The sequence below is a fragment of the Rhinopithecus roxellana genome, chromosome 3, assembly GCF_007565055.1.
Source record: "Rhinopithecus roxellana isolate Shanxi Qingling chromosome 3, ASM756505v1, whole genome shotgun sequence".
Classification (NCBI taxonomy): Eukaryota; Metazoa; Chordata; class Mammalia; order Primates; family Cercopithecidae; genus Rhinopithecus; species Rhinopithecus roxellana.
The window spans coordinates 116,089,663-116,116,038 of NC_044551.1; the positions used below are offsets into that span (position 1 = coordinate 116,089,663).

Consider the following 26,376-nt stretch of genomic DNA (forward strand, 5'->3'; position numbering starts at 1 on the left):
CTTTAGCCATTTTAATAATTAGCCACCTCATGAAAACATGGAGATTTGCACATCATTTACACAATAACAGAATTGGCAATTAAAGGCTATGTTTTCTAAATAAACATAATTTCCCAGATATGGTCAGATGACTTTCAAACAACTAAAGAAATGTTTGACCAGGCTAGGTCACTCATGCCTGTAATCCCAGCACTTTGGGAGGCTGGGCAGGAGGATCACTTGAGGCCAGGAGCCTGATACCAGCCTGGGCAACAAAGCAAGACCCTGTCTCTGCTGGGGGAAAAAAAAAAAAAGGTAAAATAAATGCTTCAGTATTCATACCAAAAGAAAGAAATCTTCCAGTTAAGAGGAACACATAGTGACTCCACTTAACATTGCCTGTTAGATGAAGCAAGACGATATTTTCCAATGGGCATACAGAAAAAAAAATTGATGCTTATTTGCCATATGTATTTTAAAAATGATTTAACCATAAGTTTCTTTTCTCTTTTGTTCATAAATTTTTTCCCTGAGTTTTTCTTTTTCTTTACATGGTAATTATTTTTGTCATAACAACAATAATAAAATACTTTTTCTGAACTCCAGAGCTCCATGCTCTGACTACTATAATCAATGGTCTACAACATGGAATGTGCTCACCCAAAGGCGGCACATAAAATGAACTGTTGGAATGTGGGAGGAAAATACTAGACCTTCTCTTTATTTCTCATCTCTTTTAAAAAATTAAGCTCTACTAATAAGTCATATATAGGCTGACATGGATGTCTGTTGGCTACTGACTACACTTGTTTCTGTAAGAGTTACTAGAAGCAGAATAACTAGAAAGCACTGAATTAAATTAGTGCTTAACCATACTTGAAATTAAACATAAAAACAAAGATGTTGTCTTATAAAGTCACTTGAATCTGCTTCAGTTCATCTAAATGTGTCTTTTTCTGTACTCTGAAATAACTAGTCTTACACTGTAACACAAATGGGATATGCTGATGACAAAGGGTGTGCAAGTGTGGAACTGTGGTTACTTCAACAAATCTCTTATTTGTGCATAATCCTGAAGCTCACAACCTATTAATAAGTCAGCGTTACTGTTCATTCTCATATTAAAATGCAAAACAATACAAGGCTAACCTTCAAAGAACTGTTACTACATTCTTCCCCCATTGATAAAAATTTTAAAGTCTGAAAATACCATGTGTTGATGAGGATATGGCACAATGGAACACTCAAACAGCTGGTGGGAATGTAAGATGGTAACATCAAGTCTAAAAGAATTTCCTTTTGCTCGGTAAAGGTAACTTCCTTAGCTGTTAGACCCAGTAATGTCACTCCTAGGTATATACCCTAGAAAAACTTGTGTACATGTTACCAGGCTACACATACACAAATGCACAAAAGAGCATTGTGCATAATAGTCCCGTACTAGGTTTATCAAAAGAACTGAAATGGAAAAATCTATTATGGTACAGCCAAACAAGAAAATGTTAAAGAAAAATGAACATAAAATTTAGCTGTCTGCATCAATATGAATCAATCTTATAAATATACCACTGGATTAAAGAAGAAAACACAAAAGATTACAACCAGTAATGACTCCATTTAAAGTTAAAACAGGCAAACTAAATTATATTGTTTAGGGATACATATATAGACGGTAAAATCATAAAACACAAGGAAGTGATTACCATAAAAATCAGGACAGCAGTTCCTCCAGGTGTTGGAAAAGGGATGTGTGTAATTGGAAAGGACACAAGGAGCCTTCTGGGGTGCTGGCAATGTCCTATTTCTTAACGAGTAATATATGCTTCATAATATGTTTCATAACTTTTATACTGTACATTTATATGTAAAATCCTTTCAAATTACTTTTGGTATTATAATGGTATTGTGGTTACATTAAATAAGAGTTCTTATCTTTTAGGGATACTGAAATATTTATGGACAAAATGATATAATGTCTCAGATTTGGCTTCAAAATAATAGAGGAAAGGATAAAGTAGATGGAATGAGGTGAAGATCAGACAAGAATTAAAGTTGTTGAAGCTGAGAGATGGGTACATGGGGCTCATTATACTATTGTCTACTTCTGAATATGTTTAAAAATATAAGTTTTAAAAGAGTATTTATGGAAATAGCTTAAAAATGAAGACACACCAGTTTCACAAAAGGGAATTATATAGAGATTCAATACAGGTCTAATCCAAATCCCAACAGGCCTTATGGAAAATCTGACAAACTAATTTTAAAACTGATACGTAATAGTCAAGGACTAAGACTGGCCAAAACATAACAAAAGGTGAAGACAAAGGGATCTGCCCTCCCAGATATCAAAACAATATTAATGCAAACTCTAGAAGACACTGTGTATCATCATCTATTGGCACCAGGGTGAACAAATGGTGAAACAGAATCTAGAGTCTGACTCATGCATGTACGGAAGCCTGATCGTGTACACCGCATACCAGTGGGGGAAGGGAAAGACTTTTTTTTTTTTTTTTTTTTTTTTTTTTTTTTTTTTTTTTTTTTTTTTTTTTTTAGGCGCCCATCACCACACCCAGCTGTTTTTTTGTATTTTTAGTAGACACAAGGTTTCACCGTGTTAGCCAGGACTGTCTCGATCTCCTGACCTTGTGATCTGCCTGCCTCGGCCTCCCAAAGTGCTGGGATTACAGGCGTGAGCCACCGTGTCTGTCCGGGAAAGACTTTTTTGAAGTCGTTGTGGGACAGAGGGTTCCCCATATGGAAAATAAATATAATTAAATCCCTTCTTCAAAAATCAACTCCAGGCTTCTATGTAAAAGGCAAAATTATTCCACTTTTATAGGGAAATTTGAGTGAATTATCCTTATGAATGAGAGGTAAGAAAAAATTCTTAAGCACAAAAATATAAGCCAAAAAAGGTACTTTGTTAAATCACACATAACCAACAAAGAATTTGTATTCAGAAGAGGGAAGGATATGAATAAATAAGAAATTTTAAAAATGTACAAAAGACATGAGCAGGTATGTCTTTCACACAAGAGGAAACCGTACTGAGCAACAAGCACAAGAAGAAGTGCTTCACTTAACCTCACTAGCAACCAGAAAAGAACAATACCATGAAATCCCACCTTACCCATCAGACTGACAAAAATCAAAACGTGAAAAAACAAGCATTAATGAAGACGTTGTGAAAGCAGAACTGTAACACATTAATGTGGGAGCAGTTATCCCTTTGCAAAATAATTTGGCACTATCTTGTGAAACTGATCATGCCCACACCCCACAATTCAGTATTTCCACTTTTAGATATCTATGCTACAGAAACAAGTATACTCAAAGTCATGTATATACTGAGACATGTACAAGAATTTATAGCATAGTTTGTAACAGAAAAAAACTTAATACTAGAAACTACTCAAATGTCCACCAACAGACCATTTGTATTAGGCAGGAGTTTATATCTGTTTGTTGTTGTGCATCATTACATTTTTTATATATATACACACATATATATTACACATACACACATACACCATACACACATATACATATATATATTTGATATATTTTAACCTGTAATATATATATAAAAAATAAAATTATATAGATCTATAATTTGTTTTTTGAGACAGGGTTTCACTCTGTTGCCCAGGCTAGAGTGCGGTGGTGCGATCCTGGCTCACTACAGCTTCAACCTCCCAGCTCAAGCAATCCTCCTAACTCAGCCTCCTGAGTAGCTGGGACTACAGGCACACACTACCACACACGACTAATTTTTAAAATTTTTTGTAGAGACAAGGTCTTACTATGTTGCCCAGGCTGGTCTTGAACTCCTAGGCTCAAGCAATGCTCCCACCTCAGCCTCCCAAAGTGTTGGGATTACAGGTGCAAGTCACTGCACCTGGCCTGTTTCACATTTTTTGTACCAAATATATTACAGTTTGAAAGAAGTTTAATTTTTCTTTTAAAGACTGATTATTATTTGTTACTTTTGCTGACGTCACATTTTAAGTAACTAAAAATTGCAACAACCACATGGTTTACAAAGAAATTGCTTGCTTCAACTTGAGATATGTAGTTTAAAAAAAAACAAAAACAAAAAACTCCAATCTGAACTGAATAAAGATCAACTACATTCTGAACCGAAAAACATCAAAGCAAAATTTCTTCTCTGACATTTACAAACTTATAAAAGCATTATCCTTTCAAAACATAAAGAGCTTTCTACTGCCTTCTTATCCCTTTTCCCCATCTTGAACTCACACTGAATGCTACGGACACTAGCTTACCAATAGTTCCTAATTGGTTAAGGGCACAGACAACGGTACTGGAACACCAGAACCTGTCTGTTCCAGTTTTGAAAACAGCCTTTCTAGTTCGTTTTCAAGTACATATAGACCAATTTGAACTTTTTCCACAGTTATATTAAAGGAGCTGAAGAGGTACAATATACAGTGAATTCCATCCACTACATTCCAAAGTGACTATCTACAAGAAAATAGAATAGTCAGCCCTAAGGCAGGGGAGGTAGTTCCAGTATACTAGTCTTTAGTATTTCTAGGTTTGGTAGTACAGTTAAAACATTTGAATGAGTCTTCTATGATGTTTTTCTAAAAAGTAGAGTTATTTTTCATTTCTCAACTGACAAGGCTAATTTTCTTCTGTTTATTTTTTAGATAGTCTCGCTCTTTCTCCATGCTGGAGTGCAGTGGCGCGATCTCCGCTCACTGAAAGCTCCACCTCCCGGGTTCATGCCATTCTCCTGCCTCAGCCTCCCGAGTAGCTGGGACTACAGGCGCCCGCCACCATGCCCGGCTAATTTTCTGTATTTTTAGTAGAGACGGGGTTTCACCATGTTAGCCAGGATGGTCTCCATCTCCTGACCTCGTGATCCACCCGCCTTGGCCTCCCAAAGTGCTCGAATTACAGGCATAAGTCACCACGTCCAGCCCTGATAAGGCTAATTTTCTTCTTTTATTAAGTAAATTCATTTAGTTTAAGCATTTTGAAATGACTATGGTTTTATAATGTGATTGTGTGAAACTAAATCAGGAACATGCACATTTGTGTTTTCAGAAACAGGAAAAAAGATGACACTTTTACTATACTCATACCTAATTTAGGGTATAAAATGTGGTTCCTGAAAATGGAAGTTCTATACAAATCTGTGCCATATGAGGTTATTATAGCATAGAAGCTATGGAGATCCATCATATTTGAGCAATCACTTTTCTGTTTTACATAAATCCCCTCATGGAGTGCCCTCAGCTAGTTTCCTCCAGCCACCTTTCATGGAATTGTTGGTTCATCCTCTGAGGCTGCAGTAGTTAACTTTGATGTTTTCTTTTTTCTCTTATTTTTTTTCTTCTTCTTTTTTTTTTTGAGACAAAGTCTCGCTCTGTGGGCCAGGCCAGGCTGGAGTGCAGTGGCACAATGTTAGCTCACTGCAACTCTCTGCCTCCCGGTCTCAAACAATTCTCCTGCCTCAGCCTCCCGAGTAGCTGGGATTATAGGCATGGGACACCATGCCCGGCTATTTTTTGTATCTTTAGTAGAGACAGGGTTTCACCATGTTGGCCAGGCTGGTCTTGAACTCCTGACCTCAGGTAATCAGTCCACCTCGGCCTTCCAAAGTGCTGGGATTACAGGCGTGAGCCACTGCACCTGGCCTAACTTTGATGTTTTCTAAAACGTCTAAGGTCTTAAGCAATCCTTAGCTGTCTAACTGATCTATCCCCACTCTGTTTCCTCAACCACTTCCCTTGAAGTAACCTAAACCATCTAAACACTGAGCACACTGCACTTCCTTTGTTTCACTGTGGGCAAGTCCAGCACCATCACTTGCACATATCCTCATGCCCCCACTCTATTATAGGTTAAAACTATACATCAGAACAGCAAACGGCAGAAAGAAAAGCCACAAAGGGAATAATTGCAACCTTATTGCAGAGCATATTCCATACTCTAGACAGCTGAGGAGGCTAAGTGTGCATGAAGGAGTGAGGTGTCTCACTGGGCTACAGTGTGCAGTATGGTTTGTCAGTGCTCTCTGAGCATACAGTAAGTCAAACCACTAGAAAAAATAGGTATGTTCTTCCACATACTTTGGCTCTTTGCTCTAAACCATTCAATGATTTCCTATTTCACAAAGAATAAAAACCAGTCTTTTCATGACCTGGAAGGCCAAACATGAACAGGCCCTTGGTTAACTCTTAGATCTCATTCCCACCACTGGCCCCACGCCTCACAGTCATTCTGCCTTCTCTGATGTTCCACTCACACACCCAACCTTGCACTTACTACTCACTCGCAGTGCTTTGCCCTAGGTATCTGTGTACTTTACTCCCTTAAACTCGTGCCTATATAGCACTTAATCTGAGAGGCCTTACCTGAACACACTATTTAAATTAATATCCCCATTTCTCCTACGTCATTCTCTTTTTTCTTGCTTTCTTTTTCCACAGTGCACTTATCACCACCTGATATCATACATACTTATTTGTACAGTAAATATGTCGTCCACTAAAGTGAGAGAGATGATGATAGAGATGACATCTGTTGTACTCACTGTTATCTCACAACTACCTGGCTCACTGTAGAAATACCAGAGTGTTATTGTTACAAATGTACTATAACTGTGTACATGTCCACAATAACACATTCCAAGGCCAGGTGTGTTGGCTCATGCCTGCAATTCCCAGCACTTTGGAAGGCTGAGGCAGGAGGATCACTTGATCAGGAGTTCGAGATCTGCCTGGCCAACACGGTGAAACTCCATCTCTACCAAAATACAAACATTAACCGGGTGTGGTGGTGCATGCCTGTAGTCCCAGCTACTCAGGAGGCTGAGGGAGGAGAATTGTCTGAACCTAGGAGGCAGAGGTTGCAGTGAGCCGAGATCACACCACTACATTCCAGCTTGGGAGACAGAGCGAGACACCTCAAGAGAAAAAGAGAGAGAGAGAGAGAAAAAGGCTGGGAGCGGTGGCTCATGCCTGTAAAACCAGCACTCTGGGAGGTCGAGGCGGGTGGATCACCTGAGGTCAGGAGTTCGAGACCAGCCTGGTTAACATGGCGAAACCCCATCTCTACTAAAACTACAAAAATTAGCTGGGCATGGTGGAGGGTGCCTGTAATACCAGCTACTCAGGATGCTGAGGCAGCAGAATTGCTTACACCCGGGAGGAGAGCTTGCAGTGAGCCGAGATCGCACCAGTGCACTCCAGCCTAGGCAACAAGAGCAAAACTCTGTCTCAAAACAAAACAAAACAAACAACAAACAAAAACAAAATAACACTCTAGAGACAAACAGCATTACAAAAAAATCAGTGCTATGTGGGAAACCACTAGACGGGAAGGCAAATAATATGAAAAGTGGCTTTTTTTTTCCCTGTAAATCAGGGTTCTTTGTTTTTTAAAGCTACCTTAGAAGTTGATCAGTATTCTGATGCTCAATAAGTTGGTGAAGAATTCACTATAGTTCTGTCAAGAGCTGACAACCTTTTTTTTTTTTTTTTTTTTTTTTTTTTTGAGATAGAGTCTCGTCCTGTTGCCAGGCTGGAGTACAGCTGTGCGATCTCAGCTCATTGTAATCTCCACCTTGCGGGTTCAAACAATTCTCCTGCCTCAGCCTGCTAAGTAGCTAGGACTTTAGGCACATAACGCCACGCTGGCTAATTTTTTTTTTTTTTTTTTTTTTTAAGTACAGACGGGGTTTCACCATGTTGCCCAGGCTGGTCTCAAACTCCTGAGCTCAGGCAATCCACCCGCCTCGGCCTCCCAAAGTGCTAGGATTACAGGTGTGAGCCACTGTGCCCAGTCCTAACAAAGCTTTTTAAAAAATTAAATTGCAGGAGAGCAACCACCCAATTAAAAATCTACAACCTTAGCTATATCTAGCAACAGCAACTACAGCATTTACAGTTAGTTAATAAGTTTTGGATTATCACAGCTCAAAACATTGGGGCTCTATTATACTCTGCATTGTACTATATTAAAATGAAGGAGTAGGAAGAGAAAAATGACTATTCTACTATACTCAGAAAAATGCATTCTATTTTCTTCCCAATATTGGGTTGTTCCTTTTCACACATGGAATGTGCAAGAGCAGGGGGTGATAGGGAACAAGTGGGAGAGTTGGCATGCAGCACTTTATTTCAGTAAATATTTTAGAAAACTTTAGCAGATGACCAAGCAGCTTTAAGATAAGGCAGTCTTGATACTGTTTAGAATGCCAAAGATATGTCTTTGTACAATGTAAAGAAACAAAAATTATTAGTGACTCTTTACATCTGTTTCCTGATGCCAACAAGCAAGCTATTCCTCCATTATGGTAACCACAAAGCCCCATTAAGTTTTATGTAATTTTTCTCAGGAATCAAAAAGGTAAGAAATCAGGTGTTCGTGGAATTTTTGTGGAATATTTCATATTAAGTATGTATTCATTAAACAATAACAAACAACAAACATATTAAATGTACTGATACAGGAGTGCTGGGAAGGGAAGAGTGTGGTTCCTTTAGATGATATAGGAGCGGGGACAGGAAGTGCTGGGTAGAGAAAGGCAGGTCCCTGGCTAGGGCTCCACCCCCACGGAGAGACATAGGTGAGGACAGGCACTCCTGTTTTCAGGCCCAAATGTTGCATTTTCCAAGACCACCCTGGCCCGCCATGCCCCCATCCTGGGCCTATAAAAACCCAAGACCCTAGCAGGCAGACACACAGCAGCCAAACATTGAGAGGAGCACACAAGCGACTAGAAGGTGAAAAGACGTCGAGGGAGCACACCTGCAGAAGAGCATACCAACAGACACCAGCATGCCAGCAGGCCATCAACTGGCTGGACGTGGCAGAGTTTGGCTGGGGCAGTTAGAAGACAGCTGGGGCCACCGAGCAGCCCAACTCCAGGGGAAAAACCATCTCTTTTCTGGATCCCTCATCAACAGAGAGCTACTTCCACTCAAGAAAACTTTGCACTCATTCTCCAAGCCCACGTGTGATCCGATTCTTCCAGTATACCAAAGCAAGAACCCAGGATACAGAAAGCCTTCTGCCCTTATGACATCGTAGAGAGTCTGAGTTGGTTAACACAAGGCAAACTAAAAAAGCACCCTGTAACACACGCCCTCTGGCGCTTCAGCTATAAAGATTCATCCCTAGACATTGCGGTGGGGTCGGAGCCCCACAGCTCCCCGTCTGTATGCTCCCCTAGAGGTTTGAGCAGCAGGGCACTGAAGAAGTGAGCCACACCCCCGTCGCACACCTTCTAGGGGCACAAGGGAACTTTTCCTGTTTCAGTATGAGAGAAACTCAAATTGCAAATCCTCTGTGTAGCAGAAAATGTATTTCTGATGTCTCATAACTCCAGAGCCTTATGGTCCTGCCATTTAAATACGTAATCTGTGTCTTCCTATTTCAGCTATTGGTGACTATACATTTATCATATATTGAAGAGAATTCACTTTATTATATACCCTGTGAATACTGGCAGTAAGTAAATCTTTTAAAATATGGCAACTTGACTTCTGGTTTCTGATCTGGCACATAAGGAGCTTAGAAGTCATCACTCCCATCCACGTGACAAGAAAAAAGCCGATCAAACTTAAACAGTATCTCTTCTTAGATCCATCAGAGAAGTGAGGTCACAGAGAAAACTGTTTCCCCCAAAACTCGAGAGACAGACAGGTGGACACAGAAATCAACAAGCAGAAACCTTCACAGGATCTAGTACCAGTGCAGGAAAACCTAAACTGTAATTGATGAATAGCTGGATGCTCAGTGTGAATAACTTTAAGACGCCAGGGGGACCTAGTCTTAGGGATCCCCTACACTTTTGTGGGTTTTTACCTCAGGGAACCTTACCAGGTTCTCAAGTGAAGATCAGAGAAAAATCTGTGTTTCTGCAAAAAGAAGGGAAGGGCAGCCACAATGAAATGCACCAAAGTATTCTGTTATTAACAAGGTTTGCTCTCAAGAGAAACTATTTTACCAGAGCCTAATCAACTAGGTTTTTCCAGAAACTAACCAACTTGGGGAGAAGGGAAATATCCAACTCCAGTCTCCTCTACCCCTTTTTGCCTCACCTAACGGGTAAAAAAACAAAACTGAGAAGCACTTTGTGTAGGTCACAGACCAGGTGCATGGGCTCACTGAAAGACTGAGACATAATCATAGCAATACATAATGTCTCCCTTCCCCACACCTTACCAACACATCTACAGGGCTCCTGTACAACAGGGGATTACACATGAAGCAACAGTATGTCTCAGCTCTTATTTAAGAAGAAGTCTCTAGAGAAACCCAAAGACAACAAGGGGACAAAAACAAGGACACCAGATGAAATTTTAGCCTCCAACACCTACAGCTACAGCAAATAGTAAAATGGCCTAGGCCCTAACCAGATAAACATAAAACATCACACTACGGGCCTATTTACCTTGGTTCCTTTTACCCACTACACCACGTTCAACAAAAAATTACAGGGCATCCTTAAAACAATATGGCAATAGGACTCAAGTGTTCCTATTGAGAATCCTTGACTACCGAAAATGTCATCTCTAATAATATCACAGATCATAAAAACTCAGGATAAGAAGGATGTTCAGCCATCACTGGCAATACTGATCATTATACTAGAGGTCTTAGTCAATTCAGCTAAAATCCCAAAAGGATAAATGATTTAAATATCAGAAAATGATTTAAAAAGTCACTATTTGGAGATACCTATAAGAGATAAGCATTTCAGCTAACTATTAAACTAATTCGGCCTGGTGTAGTGGCTCACACCTGTAATCCCAGCACTTTGGGAGGCTGAGGCCGATCATCTGAGGCCAGGAGTTCGAGACCAGCCTGGCCAACATGGCGAAACCCTGTCTGTAATAAAAACACAAAAAAATCAGCCAGGCATGGTGGCACGCACCTGTAATCCCAGCTACTGAGGAGGCTGAGTTAAGAAAGAGAATCGCTTGAACCTGGGAGGCAGAGGTTGCAGTGAGCTGAGATCGTGCCTCTAGCCTGGGCAACAGAGTGGGACTCTGTCTCAAGAAAAACAAAAACAAAAAATAAATAAATAAATAAGTAAATAAATAAATTCAAGTGTTCACAAGTGTTCAGTGAGATATCTGGATAAAAAAGTAGCATATAAGAATTACTAGGTTCCTATACACTAGTAATAACTAGCTAGGAAATACAGTAAAAGCCATATCTAGAACAAGCCTAACATGAAACGTGCAAGCTTATGTAATGAAGCTTTAGAGCTTTACAAAAAGAATATTAAAAGATCTACATAAATGAAGACATATGCCATGCTTCTAACCGGATTACTCAAAATTCTTTTTTTTTTTTTTTTTGAGATGGAGTTTCGCTCTTGTTGCCCAGGCTGGAGTGCAATGACGCAATCTCGGCTCACTGCAACCTCCACCTCCTGGGTTCAAGTGATTCTCCTGCCCCAGCCTCCTGAGTAGCTGGGATTACAGGTGCCTGCCACCATGCCCAGCTAATTTTTTGTATTTTTAGTAGAGACAGGGTTTCAACATGTTGGCCAGGCTGGTCTTCAACTCCTGACCTCAGGTGATCTGCTAGTCTCAGCCTCCCAAAGTGCTGGGATTACAAGAGTAAATCACTGCACCCAGCCTGGATCACTCAAAATTCTAAAGATGTCAATTCTCACCCAATTAGCCTCTAAGTTCAATGCAATCCTAGCCAGGTGCAGTGGCTCACGCCTGTAATCCCCAACACTTTGGGAGGTTGAAGTGGGCAGATAACCTGAAGTCAGGAGTTCAAAACTAGCCTGGCCAATGTGGTAAAACCCTCTCTCTATGAAAAATACAAAAATCAGTTGGGCGTGGTGACAGGTGCCTGTAATCCCAGCTACTTGGGAGGCTGAGGCAGGAGAATCGCTTGAACCCAGGAGGCAGAGGTTACAGTGAGCCGAGATCACGTCACTGTACTCCAGCCTGGGCAACAGAGTGAGACACCGCCTCAAAAAATAAATAAATAAATAAATAAAATTCAATGCAATCCTAAAAAAAAAAACCTCTAAGATTTAAATATGCATTATGAAATATCTCAAACAAGAAAAAAAATAAAACTATAGTAAGAAAACATGGAACCACAATCCAGCTTTAAAAAAAGACATCACCAAGAGTTAGAAAAGAAGAGCTAAGAAAAAATTTCCCCTACAACACAGCAAAATATACTAAGTAGAGCAATTAAAACAATATGGTAGGGCACAGTGGCTCATGCCTGTAATCTCAGCACTTTGGGAGGCCGAAGCAGGTGAATCACCTGAGATTGGGAGTTATGTGTACAATTCTAGTTTTAAAATTTAACCCTTATTTTTCCTCTTATGTTGTTACATATATAAATAAAACAAAATATCAATTCACTCGTTCAGCCAGACAACCATCAATCATGTATACCTACACTCTCCAAGATATTATATTTGATCCTGAAGATACAAAGTTAACATGGTGAAGACCCATAAATAATTCAAAATGTGGTGGGAGAGACCATAGAACAGTTATTTACTATGCAAAAGGTTCCATGCTATAACAGAACAACGAACTAAAGAGCTGTGGGAATACAGATGAGTATTATCTCATTCAGGGGAAAGCTGGGGAATTTTTTATATAGGTAACATTTGATTTAGGTACCTTAACAAATGAAAAGGAGGCCAGGCACAGTGGCTCACGCCTGTAATCCCAGCACTTTGGGAGGCAGAGGCGGGTGGATCACCTGAGGTCAGGAGTTCGAGACCAGCCTGACCAACATGGTGAAACCCCGTCTCTATTAAAAGTACAAAATTAGCCAGGCGTGGTGGCACATGCCTGTAATCCCAGCTACTCAAGAGGCTGAGGCAGAAGAATCACTTGAACCCAGGAGGCGGAAGTTGCAGTGAGCTGAGATCACGGCATTGCACTCCAGCCTGGGCAACAAGAGTGAAACTCTGTCTTAATAAAACAAAAAGAATTTGGAGGCTGAAGGGCAGGATTTTGGTAGAGGTAACAATATGTGCATATATTAGAGGACAAAAACAAGGCATATACCAAGAAGTCAGTCAAGACCACTTACAAGCTATACGACTTTGGGCAATAAACTGAACCTGTTTCAACTGAAAAATAAGGACAATGATATCTTCCTCAGAGGGTTGCCCTGAGGAAAATGAGATGGTAAGCTGAGAAGAATATGATGGCAATGGCTGCCACATCTTCCACCTACTGACTTCCAAGGCTGATTTACCTGTTTTACCTCAGGTTATTGTCTCCTTTCTCTCTCACTATTCCTCCAGGAGCTATTTGACAGAAGAACAAATCCTTTCAGTCATGTACGATGAATGGTCTAGCAGAGTTCTTGACATACAGCATTTACTTTAAAAACATTATTTCTTTTTAAACGTATGTTCAGAGTTCCACTGAACTATTCTCTATGGTATTCTCTAGAACTGCTTTGCAATTACTGCTAGGATCCCAATTCTCAGTTTGAGAATGAGTGGTACGTTTAATAAGCACCCCACCTGATGTGTCCACATACTTCATACTTACAGGCTGAGGCTGTTCTGCAATACAGCAGTTGAAACACAACCAGAATTCACTCATGCTTACAGTCCACAGTAAATGAGCACCAATGAAGGTTCCAAATCTCAACTCAGGAAGTTCCACAAAATACGCTCCTCAATATGATGAATGTCCAGTGATGCCAAGATGAAATTTTATTATTTCACTGTGTTTTTGTTCCTGGAAGTCAAGTATCTTACACAGTCAATTTAATAAAGAAAAATTCGGATTGTTTCCTTTCTTTGCTTCTGGTTCTACAGAGACTCCTTTCTGAACCACGACGAAGGTATAAAAATTGTTGTCTTGACCCAGGGACTATAACAGAGAGTCTAGGGAAAAAAAAGAAAAAAGAAAAAAAAGTTAAACTTTATTTATCCTTGAAAGCTTTTATTGTTAAAATAAGTATTACCCAAAAAAGTAAACACTGAAAAAAAAATCAAGATTTTAACAAACTGATATTCATTCACCAAATTATTTTTTGAGCAACTTTTTTAGTGTCAAGTTCTAGGTGTAGTAGTGAAAGTAGACAGAAATCTCTGTCTTCGTAGGGCATCCTATTTTATGATTATAAAAGTATGAATTATTTTAATGAGTTAATTTTTAAAAATCACTCATTATGAGTGCTTTAAAAATCACAATTATGACTGCCACATACAAGTTTCTAATTCCAAGAAGAAATAATGATCACCACTTTCATACAGGTTTCTTCAGTTGAGTCCTTTATTCTCACAGACAACTCAGACAGTAATTGACATAGCAATGAATTCTAAGGAGATAAGCAGGTGCAGTTCATCAAAAACCATAAACAAAATTATCACCTTATCCACTGGAATTAGAGCTGTACATGAAAAATGGGTAGAGGTTAAGTTAGGCTTTCTTCTGTGAATCAAGCTATTAGATCCCTACCACTCCCACCATCATTACTAGAACACAAGTTAGTCAAAATACTTTATATCCCACCATGGCAAACCAAGCTGAGTCTATTAGAATCCTTGTCAGGCAATTTTCTATCTGCAGTTGGACAAAGAGTTAAACCTATTTTTTCCTTCTGACTGCCAAGCTGTTGACTTTAAGGATGTCCTTAGTCAATAATATCCTATACCCTCATGTGGAAGACGGTTTTGAGATAATAATGCTGACAGGCAGAGGCAAAAGAAAGTGGGAAGTCAAGATGACATGAATCTCTGATTCTAGGCATCCCTAAGATCAGTTTCACCTGTGCACCAGACATTTGGTTTTGTAAGGCAACATATCTCCCTCTTTAGCCTGAAGTTATGATGAAGTGGGTTTGTATCACTTGCAGACTACAACAATCGTCAAGTGAAGATGTCCAATAGACAGTCTGATACACAGATCTGAAGCCAAGGAGAAGTTTTACAATCATCAGATTATGACTAAAGCAATGAATGATCTCTAGGGAAAACAGTGTCATGACCAAGTGTGCTCAACAGAGTCCTCTGAGTAAGAACAGCATTTAAATCATAGGTAGAAAAAGAGAGGTCTACAAAGGAGGTTTGGGTGTTATCAGAATTAGAAGAGGAAAATCCGTTAAATGTGGTGTCACTGGAGCCTGTTTCAAGGAAAAAGTGGGTGGCAGTATTCACTGCCACTGAGATAGTAAAGATTGAGGACTATTCCTTAGCCTGTGCAGCAAACACAGTGTGGCCCTGGCAACAGGAGTTTCAGTAAAGTGGTGTGGGAAGAAATCAGATTACAGGAGGTTAAGTGAGTGAAAGGAAAGCAGCAGAGTCAACAAGTGTACACAATGTTTGCAAGAAAATAGATATAAAGTTTAAAAAGTAGAGTATAGAATGAAGAAAAAGAGCCTTCCTTGAAATGAAAAGATCAAAGACTAAAGATGTATCAATTTGACTGTGTTCAAAGAGATGTTAACATTTTTGTCCCAAATGGCAAAATATAAATCACTTATTTGTAAATTCTGGAAAGAGACCCCATACATGTTACAAGCTTTGCCAACTACAGATCAGTAACAACCACATTATAGGATCACAGAGTCCTGAACATCAAGTAAAATTAAATTCCTCCCTTTTGCTTTTTCCAAAGCCATGACTCTAAACCTGGAAAGACAGAAGTGACAGTAATTTTTGTAGCTGTAGAGATGAAGATGTAATGTGAAGTTAATGCACACATCCTCGGTGTCACAAATCTGGGTAGTATAACAAGGCATGAATTCAGGACCCTGATTCTACAGTCCAGAGAACAAGTCCTCTAACATACAGGAAAATGACATGATAAGATTTAAGCATGTGTCCAACGAATATCAAAAGAAAGAAAAGTTTACATTTTTGCCATTAATTAAAATCCAGAACCTGGAATGTTTATTTAAGCAGAGATGAACATTCCTTATCTCACCCAAACTCTAAACCAAGGAAGTGGCAGTCTTTGGCCAATGAATCAGGTAAATACTGTGAAGTTTTATCAGCTCAAAGAATAGTATCACTTATTTCCTCCATCCAGTCTTCTTAGCAGGAATACAAGAGAAAAGTCTTAAATACACAGTCTCATGAACATTATTTCAGTGCTGCTATTTAACAAGTTTAATTTCACCCTGGATCAAAAATCTTGCCCATTAAGAAGGCTTTATAAGTTTTTTAAAAAAATATTTTTTGAGAAAGGGTCTCACCGTGTTGCCCAGGCTGAGCTCAAACTGCTGAGCTCACACCTCAGCCTCCCAAAGTGCTGGATTATAGACATGAGCCACCTCACCTGGCCTAAAGTACAATAACTTCTGCTGCTACGTATTTCCACTTAGATGACAGATCTGCTAAAATATATTTTCAAACCAAGAAGATGTTTGCAATTCCATGGATTTTTATTTAAGTAAATATATGGATCTTAAAATGTTTCAGACATGCTTTGGAATGTGATATCAATACATCTTCTTGCTTTTCTAAACAAATTTCCTTTTTAGAACTTTTTTTTTTTTTGAGACAGAGTCTCGCTGTGTCGCCCATGCTGGAGTGCAGTGGCGCGATCTCAGCTCACTGCAAGCTCCGCCTCCCGGGTTCACGCCATTCTCCTGCCTCAACCTCCTGAGTAGCTGGGTATACAGGCGCCCGCCACCATGCCCGGCTAATTTTTTTGTATTTTTAGTAGAGACAGGGTTTCACCATGTTAGCCAGGATGGTCTCGATGTCCTGACCTCGTGATCCACCCGCCTCGGCCTCCCAAAGTGCTGGGATTACAGGCGTGAGCCACCGCGCCTGGCCTAGAATGGTTTTCTAAAGTATATATACTTAAAACATATTTACATATAAACACCTTCAAGGAAGTATTGAATTCTTCACAAAAAACTTCAACACACTGCCACTAATAATAACTATACTAATAGTTACTTTCACTTCTTGAGCTGAAAGCTGCTTAAAACATGACCATTTTAAAAACCTATACTTTTTGAAATCTTTAGATAACAAAAGGAGAGTCACTGTACAATAACATCAACATATAAACTTGGCTTTAAATACAGCTCAGCACATTCCACACGTAACTAAGGGGTCAGACTGGTCTACAGCACAAGAGGGTATTTTAATCACCTCACAGATTCATAAGACACACAATTTTAGAAAGGGAAGGGACTTTTAAAGAGAACATCATGGAACTTGGTCATTAAACAGCTTATCCAAGGCCACTTAGCTAGTGAGCTTCCCTGAATTTGCTTACAAATGAGACTGACATGAGGAGAAAAGTGCAATAGTATTCTGTACTCAAAATATTATCCACTATCAGTTCCCCTCCTCCTCCTTTTTACCACCTAAATCAAACGCTGCAGATACCAGCTTCCTACCTGCATGAAGTTTTGCTGCTGACAACTTAATGAAGTTATATTCCAACATCCTACCCGCAATGTAATAAAAATGCTTTCTAGATCAACTTCCAAAGAAAAACAATAATATTTTGATGTGAAAAACCTGGCAGTGGGGCATGTCAGGTAACTAAGTTGTTTTTGTTTTTTTTTAATCTAAAATATTCTAACTCAGTTCAGGAATTAAGAATGCTCAGTTGTGTGAAACTGAATCAAAAATTCAGAATTTGGACTTTGAAATAAAAGATCTGTGACAATTATAGCACTTCATTAAGTTTTTAGAATTGTTAGGCAAGTGACAAACTATATCACTCTGTTCCCTCCCTCCTTCTTTCCCTCTCTCCCTCTCTTCTCTTTCTCTCTTTCTTTCTTTTTTTGAGACAGAGTTTCAGCTCTGTTGCACACGCTGCAGTGCAGTGGAGCAATCCTGGCTCACTGCAGTCTAACCTCTCAGGTTCAAATGATCCTCCCACCTCAGCCTCCCAAGTAGCTGGGACTACAGGTACATGCCACCACATTTGGCTAACTTTTTAATTTTTTGTAGAAACAGGGTCTCACTATGTTGCCCAGGCTTACCCTCAGTTTTCTTAGTAATAAAATGAAATACTGCATTGCCATTTCACAGGTCTGATATGAGGATTAAATTTGCTAATATACATGAACATACTGTATATATTATAAAGAGCATACAGGTTGAATATCCCTTTTCCTAAATGCTTGGGACGAGAAGTAATACAGATTTCAGATTTTCTTGTAGTTTGAAATATTTGCATTACACTTAACCTGCTGAACACTCTAAATCTGAAAATCTGAAATCCAAAATGCTCCAGTGAACATTTCCTTAGTCCATGTCAGCACTCAAAAAATTCTGGCTGGGCACGTGGCTCACACCTGTAGTCCCAACATTTGGGGCAACTGAAGCACGAGGATCGTGTGAAGCCAAGAGTTCGAGACTAGCCTAGGCAACATAGCAAGGCCTCATCTCTACAAAACAATTTAATTTAATTTAATTTAATTTTTAAAACTTTTTTTAAGTTGTGGACTTTGCAGCATTTCAGATTTCTGGATTTGGATGCCCAACCTGTATTGATATAAGATGCTTTTTTGTTACCAGAATTAAAATGGCAAAATTGCACTATTCTGCTATAGCAAAAACAGGTAATTTGCTGCAAACTTTGAAGAAACAGCCTAAAAATCTATCTAGAAAAAAAAAGAGAATGAAAAAAGGTGAATTATGGTTTTATACAAAACAATAATGAATGACAGCTTCAGGCAACACAGATGATTCTCATATGGCGAGAGAAGAAGCATGACACAATACACATGGAATGATACCATTTCTGTGAATTTCAAAAACAATTTAAACTATTTTGTTTAGAGATGCATACACAGGTATAAAAGTAAAGCAAGGAAAGTTATAATTAAAGTCAGGAGAATGGTTACCTCTAGGACTGAGGGCAGGGATTACAAATAGGAAGAGGTGCTTATGGGCTCCTGGAATGCTGACAATGTTCCACTTCTTGACCTGGGTGGTAGCCACACAGGTATTTGCTTTATAATTATTTGTTAAATAATACATGTATGCACTATGCAATTTAATTTAATTTTATTTTATTTTTTGAGACAGGGTCTTGCTTTGCTACCCAGGCTAGAGTGCAGTGTCGCAATCTCAGCTCACTGCAACCTCTGCCTCCCAGACCCAAACCATCCTCCCACCTTAACCTTCCAAGTAGCTGGCACTACGGGTATGCGCCACCATGCCCAGCTAATTTTTAAATTTTTTGTAGAGACAAGGTCTCACTATGTTGCCTGGGCTGGTCTCAAACTCCTGGGCTCAAACAGTCTGCCTGCCTCCTCCTCCCAAAATGCTGGGATTATAGGCATGAGCCACCATGCCTGGCCACTATGCAATTTATATGTATTTTTAAATGACAACTTTTTTTTTTTTTTTTAAAGACAGAGTTTTGCTCTGTCACCAAGGCTGGAGTGCAGTGGCACGATCTCAGCTCACTGAAACTTCAGCCTCCCTGGTTCAAACAATTCTCATGCCTCAGCCTCCTAAGTAACTGTGATTACAGGCGCCCACCACCACGCCCAGCTAATTTTTGTATTTTTTTTTAGTAGAGATGGGGTTTCACTATGTTGGCTAGGCTGGTCTCAAACGCCTGACCTCAAGTGATCCGCTGGCCTCGGCCTCCCTAAATGCTGGGATTACAGGCATGAGCCACCACGCCCAGTCTTAAATGATAAAAACTTAAATGAAATGTGAATGTAAAAAGTAGACCCGGCACGATGGCTCAGACCTGTAATCCCAGCACTTTGGGAGGCTAAAGTGGGAGGATTACATGAGGCCAGGAGTTCAAGACCAACATGGCCAATGCAGCGAAACCCTGTCTCTACTAAAAACACAAAAATGAGCTGGGTGTGGTGGCACATGCACCTGTAATCCCAGCTACTCAGGTGGCTGAAGCACAAGACTTGCTTGAACTTAGGAGGCGGAGGTTGCAGTGAGCCGAGATCGTGCCACTGCACCCCAGCCTGGACAACAGAACAACACTGTCTCAAAAAAAAAAAAAAAAAAGTATTAATCAATACTGGACCAGGCTTGGTGATTCACACCTGTAATCCTAGCATTCTGGGATGCTGAGGCAGAAGGATTGCTTGAGACCAGGAGTTCGAGACTAATCCAGGCAACATGGCAAAATTCCGTAACTACAAAAATTTTAAAAATTGGCCGGGCGCGGTGGCTCAAGCCTGTAATCCTAGCACTTTGGGAGGCCGAGACGGGTGGATCCCGAGGTCAGGAGATCGAGACCATCCTGGCTAACACGGTGAAACCCTGTCTCTACTAAAAAATACAAAAAAAAAAAAAAAAAAAAAAAAAAAACTAGCCGGGCGCGGTGGCGGGCGCCTGTAGTCCCAGCTACTGGGGAGGCTGAGGCAGGAGAATGGTGTAAACCCGGGAGGCGGAGCTTGCAGTGAGTTGAGATCTGGCCACTGTACTCCAGCCTGGGCAACACAGCGAGACTCCATCTCAAAAAAAAAAAAAAAATTTTAACAATTACCCGGGTGTGGTGGCAAGTACTTCTGTTGTCAGCTACTTGGAAGGCTCAGTTTGGAGGATCACTTGAGCCCAGGAAGTCGAGGCTGCAGTACACCAAGATGCGCCATTGCACTAAAGTCTGGGCAACAGAGTGAGACCATCTCAAAAACATAAATAAATAAAATAAAAACTAACAATGAGCAGTTGACAATACTGAATTGAGGAAGATCAGAGGTGGAAATGCAAAACACAGAATCAAGTACGAGTGAACATCCTTGCTAGAGACTTTCGAAGAACTGGTAAAATTATTGGGGAAGGGGGTCTGAAATTCCATCAGATGCCAAAGAGGTTTCTGCCAGAAATGCAAAAATTAATCAATGACCAAATATAAATTATCAATAAAGCTTATTCATAGCTGTAGCAGCACTAAATCTGTCTCAAACTAGCTGAAACAGCTGATACTCATATGTGTTACAAGGCCCTTCTGAAAAAAATTAACTTATTTTAAGATGATCTTTCAAACTATGTATTTATCACACAGCTACTTCTCTGTGGTTAATCAAAGTCCAAACCATTGTTCCCTGAACTAGGTTATAAAAGGCTGAGGTATGGATGCACATGTAATTATCAAAACAGGAGGGTGAATTTTTTCCTTATATTTAAAATGACTGATTATAGATTAGACTTTCTTATAGTTCCATGTAAGTATAATTATACAGCATGCACTCTTTTTCACATCTGATTCTTTCATTCAGCATGTTTTTAAGATTTATCTATGTTGTCTCTATTAGTAAATTATTTTTTATTCCTAAGCAGATTTCCATTATATGGATATTATACAATCTGTTTATCCACCCATCTGTTGATGGACATTAATGTTCTTGGCTATTAAAAATAAAGCTGTTATGATTATGAACATCTGTATAATACAATGGTTTTTGTGAGAAGGGGTGAAGGTGGTAAATTAAAAACACACACACACACACACAAAAGAGGTGTTTGTGTGAAAAGTTTTTCTCTCTCCTGGGTAAATACCTAGGAGTGGAAATACTGGTTAATACAGTAAGTATGATTTTAACTTTATTAAGAAACTACCCACCAGTTTTCTAAATCAGTTTTACCATTTTGCATTCCTGCCAGCAATGTATAAGAGTTCCAGTTATTCCTTATCCTACCAACTCTTTGTACTATCAATCTTTTAAATTCTAGTCATCCTAGCTGGTGTACAGTAGTATCTTGCTGTGGTTTAAATTTGCACTCTTCTGATAACTGGTGATATTAAGTCTTTTCATGTGCTTCTTGGCCATTCATGTATTTTCTTTGGGTAAATATGTTCCAACCTTTTGCCCATTTTAAAATTCCATCATCTCACTAAGCTATGTTCACATATTCTAGGTCAATCCTTTCTCCAATATATGCAGAGTGAATATTTTATCCTGGTCTTTGTCTTCCTAACAACATCTTTCAAAGAGTTTAAGTTTTTAACTTTGATAATGTCTTATGCACAAGTTTTATCTCTTATGATTTGTGCTTTTTGGGTTCTAAAAATTTTTTCACATATTCCAAAGTTGCAAAGATAATCTGTTTCTTTTTCTAGACCTTTCGGCTTTTATTTTTATATCTATAACTTGTTTTTACTTAAATTTTATTTTCTGACAGTATAAAGGCCAATTTTTAAAAAAGTATGGATATCTAGTTGTTCTAGTTCATTTGCTGAAGATATCCTTTGCTTATCAGATTAATTTAGCACCTTTACTGAAAATCAGGACTGAGGTCGGACACGGAGGCTCACGCCTGTAATCCCAGCACTTTGGGAGGCCAAGGCGGGCAGATCACGAGGTCAGGAGATCGAGGCCATCCTGGCTAACACGGTGAAACCCTGTCTCTACTAAAAATACAAAAAAGTTAGCCGGGTGTGGTGGTGGGCGCCTGTAGTTCCAGCTACTCGGGAGGCTGAGGCAGGAGAATGGCGTGAACCCGGGAGGTGGAGCTTGCAGTGAGCTGAGATCCAGCCACTGCACTCCAGACTGGGCAACAGAGCGAGACTCTGTCTCAAAAAAAAAATAAAAAAAAAAAAAAATCAATGAATACTACACGTTAGAAGGCTGAAGTGGGTGGATCACCTGAGGTCAGGAGTTTAAGACCAGCCTGGTCAACACAATGAAAACCCATGCCTACAAAAAATACAACAATTAGCCGGGTGTGGCGGTGTATGCCTGTAGTCCCAGCTACTTGGGAAGCTGAGGCACAAGAATCACTTGAACCCAGAAGGCAGAGGCTGCAGTGAGCCAAGATCGTGCCACTGCACTGCAGCCTGAGTAACAGAGTGAGAATCTGTCTCAAAAAAAAAAAAGAATCAATGAAAAATAAAAGACTATTAGCTGGGTACAGTGGCTCACACCTGCAATCCCAGCACTTTGGGAGGCTGAGACAGACAAATCACGAGGTCAGGAGTTCAAGACTAGCCTAGCCAATATGGTGAAATCTCATCTCTACTAAAAATACAAAAAATTAGCTGGGCGTAGTGGCGGGCACCTGTAATCCCAGCTACTCGGGAGGCAGAGGCAGGAGAATCACTTGAACCTGGGAGGCAGAGGTTGCAGTGAGCTGAGATCGGTACCACTGCACTCCAGCCTGGTGACAAAGAGTGAGACTTTGCCTTAAAAAAAAAAAAAAAAAAAAAAAAAAAGACTATTAAAAATGGCAAATCTTTGCCCTGTGCCTCTCCATCTCTTAGTGAGAACTGTTTTTAACTTACCAAGCTGTTTCTTCTGGTATTTACTTTTTTTTTTTTTTGAGACAGTTTCACTCTGTCACCAGGCTGGAGTGCAGTGGCACAATCTCGACTCACTGCAACCTCCCAGTTCAAGTGTTTCTCCAGCCTCAGCCTCCAGAGTAGCTGGAATTACACACCTGCACCACCACACCCAGCTAATTTTTGTATTTTTAGTAGAGATGGGGTATCGCCATGTTGGCCAGGATGGTCTTGATCTCCTGACCTCGTGATCTGCCCACCTCAGCCTCCCAAAGGGCTGGGATTACGGGCATGAGCCACCGTGCCCAGAGTAAAGTATTAACTCTTATAATTGTAAGTAAGATGCCCATTTCTACTTCTCAAATTATCAATTTTTAGACTACTTGGTATAATTAGCTAATTTTTTTTTTTTTTTTTGAGACAAGGGTCTTGCTCTGTTGCCCATGCTGGAGTGCAATGGAACAATCTCGGCTCACTGCAACCTCCACCTTCTGGGTTCAAGCGATTCTCCTACCTCAGCCTCCCTATGTTTTCTTAAATAATCTTTTGTTTTCTCTGAATAACTGCTGAGCTTTTTAAATTGCTTAGTTTTTTTATGTGCCTATATCAGATCTGTGAAACACCCGTAATTTCCAAATACCTGAACATATTAATAGATGTACTGATTCAAATATTCTTTTGGTTTCTTCCTAGTCTCTTGCTTCAATCCTAACTGCTCTAAGTTGGTATGTTCTGTTTCTGTGAATCACGTCTTCCTCTTCTCATTCTTCTCACTTACGTTGTCAAATCACATACATACTCCCCTGGCTTCCTAAGAAGTGGCACACAGAATGAAAATATTTTAATTCCTTACATTTGATACTTGATCATTTAGTTGAATATAGAATACCAAGATAAAAATCTTTCCCTCAGGAGTTTAAAGGCACTATTTCAGTATCTGGTAACTTACAGAGTTGTGAGAAGTCTGATGACATTCCAATTTTCCTTCCTTTGTGTGTGATGTATTTCCCTTCTAGAAGAGTTAAACATTTTTTTCTTTAACTCTTGGAATTCTCAAATGCCACAGAGATGTGACTTAGTTTGGTCCTTTTTCATCATTGTACTGGGGTCTGAATGAGCTCTTTCAAACTGGAAAATGCTGTCCAGGAAAATAATAGTACCTATACCATGGGGCTATAGTGAAAATTAAACAAAATACTTAGTTCACAGAGTAGCTGGGACTACAGGCATGCACCACCACACCCAGCTACTTAATTTTTTTTTTTTTTTTTTTTAATTTGTAGAGGCAGGGTCTATATGTTGCCCAGGCTAGTCTCGAACTCCTGGACTCAATTGATCCTCTTGCTTTGGCTTCCCAAAGTGCTGGGATTACTGGAATTACAGGAATGAGCCACGGCACCCAGCCCAGATAGTACTTTCTTGCAGGCATTGTCCTGTGCACTGTGGGATATTTAGCAACATCCTTGGCCTCTATCCATTAGACACAAACAGTACCCCTTTTCTACCAGTTGTGACAACCAAAAATGTCTCCAGACACTGCCAAATGTCCCTGGGGAGTGATTCCCCCAGTTGGGAACCACTGTTATGGGGAAAAATATTATTATAAAAGTGAACTGAAAAAGAAGTACATGATATCCCTCTACTACAGAGAATCCCCTTCAGATGAGACGGATAAGGAAAAGGTTCCCTAAGCCAAGAACTAATGACATTCTCCTAAAAGCAACAATCATGAACAAAAAAAACTCTAATAACCTTGTGTGGTATTAAGTTATTCTTGGTTATTCCTCCAAATTCCTCTACATTAAATTCAGGTGACCTTAGTAAGACTTGTTCGACTACAGAACAAGGCTTGGATCTTAGAACATCATAAAAAGCGCTTCTGCACAGATTCCAGCTACCCTAAAACCATCATGCTGGAAAGACCATGCGTACACATAGGCCCAATTGAGCTCAGCCTTCCAGCCTTCCTAGTCAAAGCACCAGACGTGTAAATAAAGCTGCTTAGAATCCTCCAGTTCTGCCCACCTATTAGTTGAATACCATTAGTTGATGATGCTACATTTAAGAGAAGAATTGCCAAGACTTGCCCAAATTCCTGACCTTCAAGATTGAGAGATATAATAGAGTAATTGCTGGTTAAGCCACTGAATTTTAAGGTAGTTTGTTATACAGTGATAGATAACTGGAGCTCTTTTTTTTTTTTTTTTTTTTTTTCTTTGAGATGGAGTTTCGCTCTTATTGCCCAGGCTGGAGAGCAAAGGCACAATCTCGGCTCACTACAACCTAAGCTCCCAAGTTCAAGCGATTCTCCTGCCTCAGCCTCCCAAGTAGCTGGGATTACAGGTGCCCGATACCATGCCCAGCTGATTTTTATATTTTTGGTAGAGACGGGGTTTCACCATGTTGGCCAGGTTGGTCTTGAACTCCTGACCTCAGGAGATCCCCCCACCTAGGCCTCCCACAATGCTGGGATTATAGGTGTGAGCCACCATGCCCGGTCTGGAACTCTTAATTTTTATGATTATTTTCATATAATTTGTGTATATTTTGTATGCCTCTACTCTTCAATTAAAGATTTTTATGTGCTTCGAGGAAATCTTGTATAACTAATCTTTCTTGGATCAAATGAAGTCATCCAATACTTATCAAGATGAACGACTGTCATGGGCTTCTGGTGCCTTCCAACAAAATCAACCAGAAGGAAGAAAAAAACAGAAGTAAATTTGGATTCCAAGAACAATAATGGCAGCAACAACAAAAAGGAATAAAAACTGCTGGTAATACTAAAAGCTGTACTTAACTTTTCTGAAAGGAAACTGGTAACCTGGAGCCAGAAGCAAAGGGAAGCAGAGGTAGGACTAGCAGAGAGATATGCTAAAAGCCCTTTAAGATTCTGCCTTTCCCTTCCCCTTGATTGCCCCTTAGCCACAGAAATTGGCAGCAACAGCCTAGATGTCTTTGTCAGCAGGATAAAATCAGGGTGGCACAAAAGCCTTAGGGAGGGAAGCTCAGGAAAACAGATACCAGCTAATAAGCCATCCTCTTGGCATTCACTCTTCCTGCCCCTCTGTGCCCCCACCACAAGGGGCAGAGGAGCTACAGGGCTGGTAGTGAGTTATAATCTAAGGACATAACCTCTTTCCAGTATCCAATATTATTTATTTATAAGAGTTTAAAAACAAATCCCAATCAGAATTTGCCTGATGCAGTAGCAACCAACAGA

The 26,376-nt window shown here is 39.8% G+C and overlaps 1 protein-coding gene across 4 annotated transcripts in view; it reads right to left on the minus strand.

The window, feature by feature from the left end:
- Positions 1-26,376, minus strand: part of CDC42SE2 (CDC42 small effector 2) — a 116,854-nt gene that overhangs the window by 18,777 nt on the left and 71,701 nt on the right. For all 4 annotated transcript variants that reach the window (XM_030926866.1, XM_030926867.1, XM_010381561.2 and 1 more), the window contains exon 3: positions 13,521-13,861. In XM_030926866.1, the coding sequence (XP_030782726.1) occupies positions 13,521-13,574 (54 nt within the window). In that variant the 5' untranslated portion in view covers positions 13,575-13,861. The remainder of the gene's footprint in view (positions 1-13,520; positions 13,862-26,376) is intronic.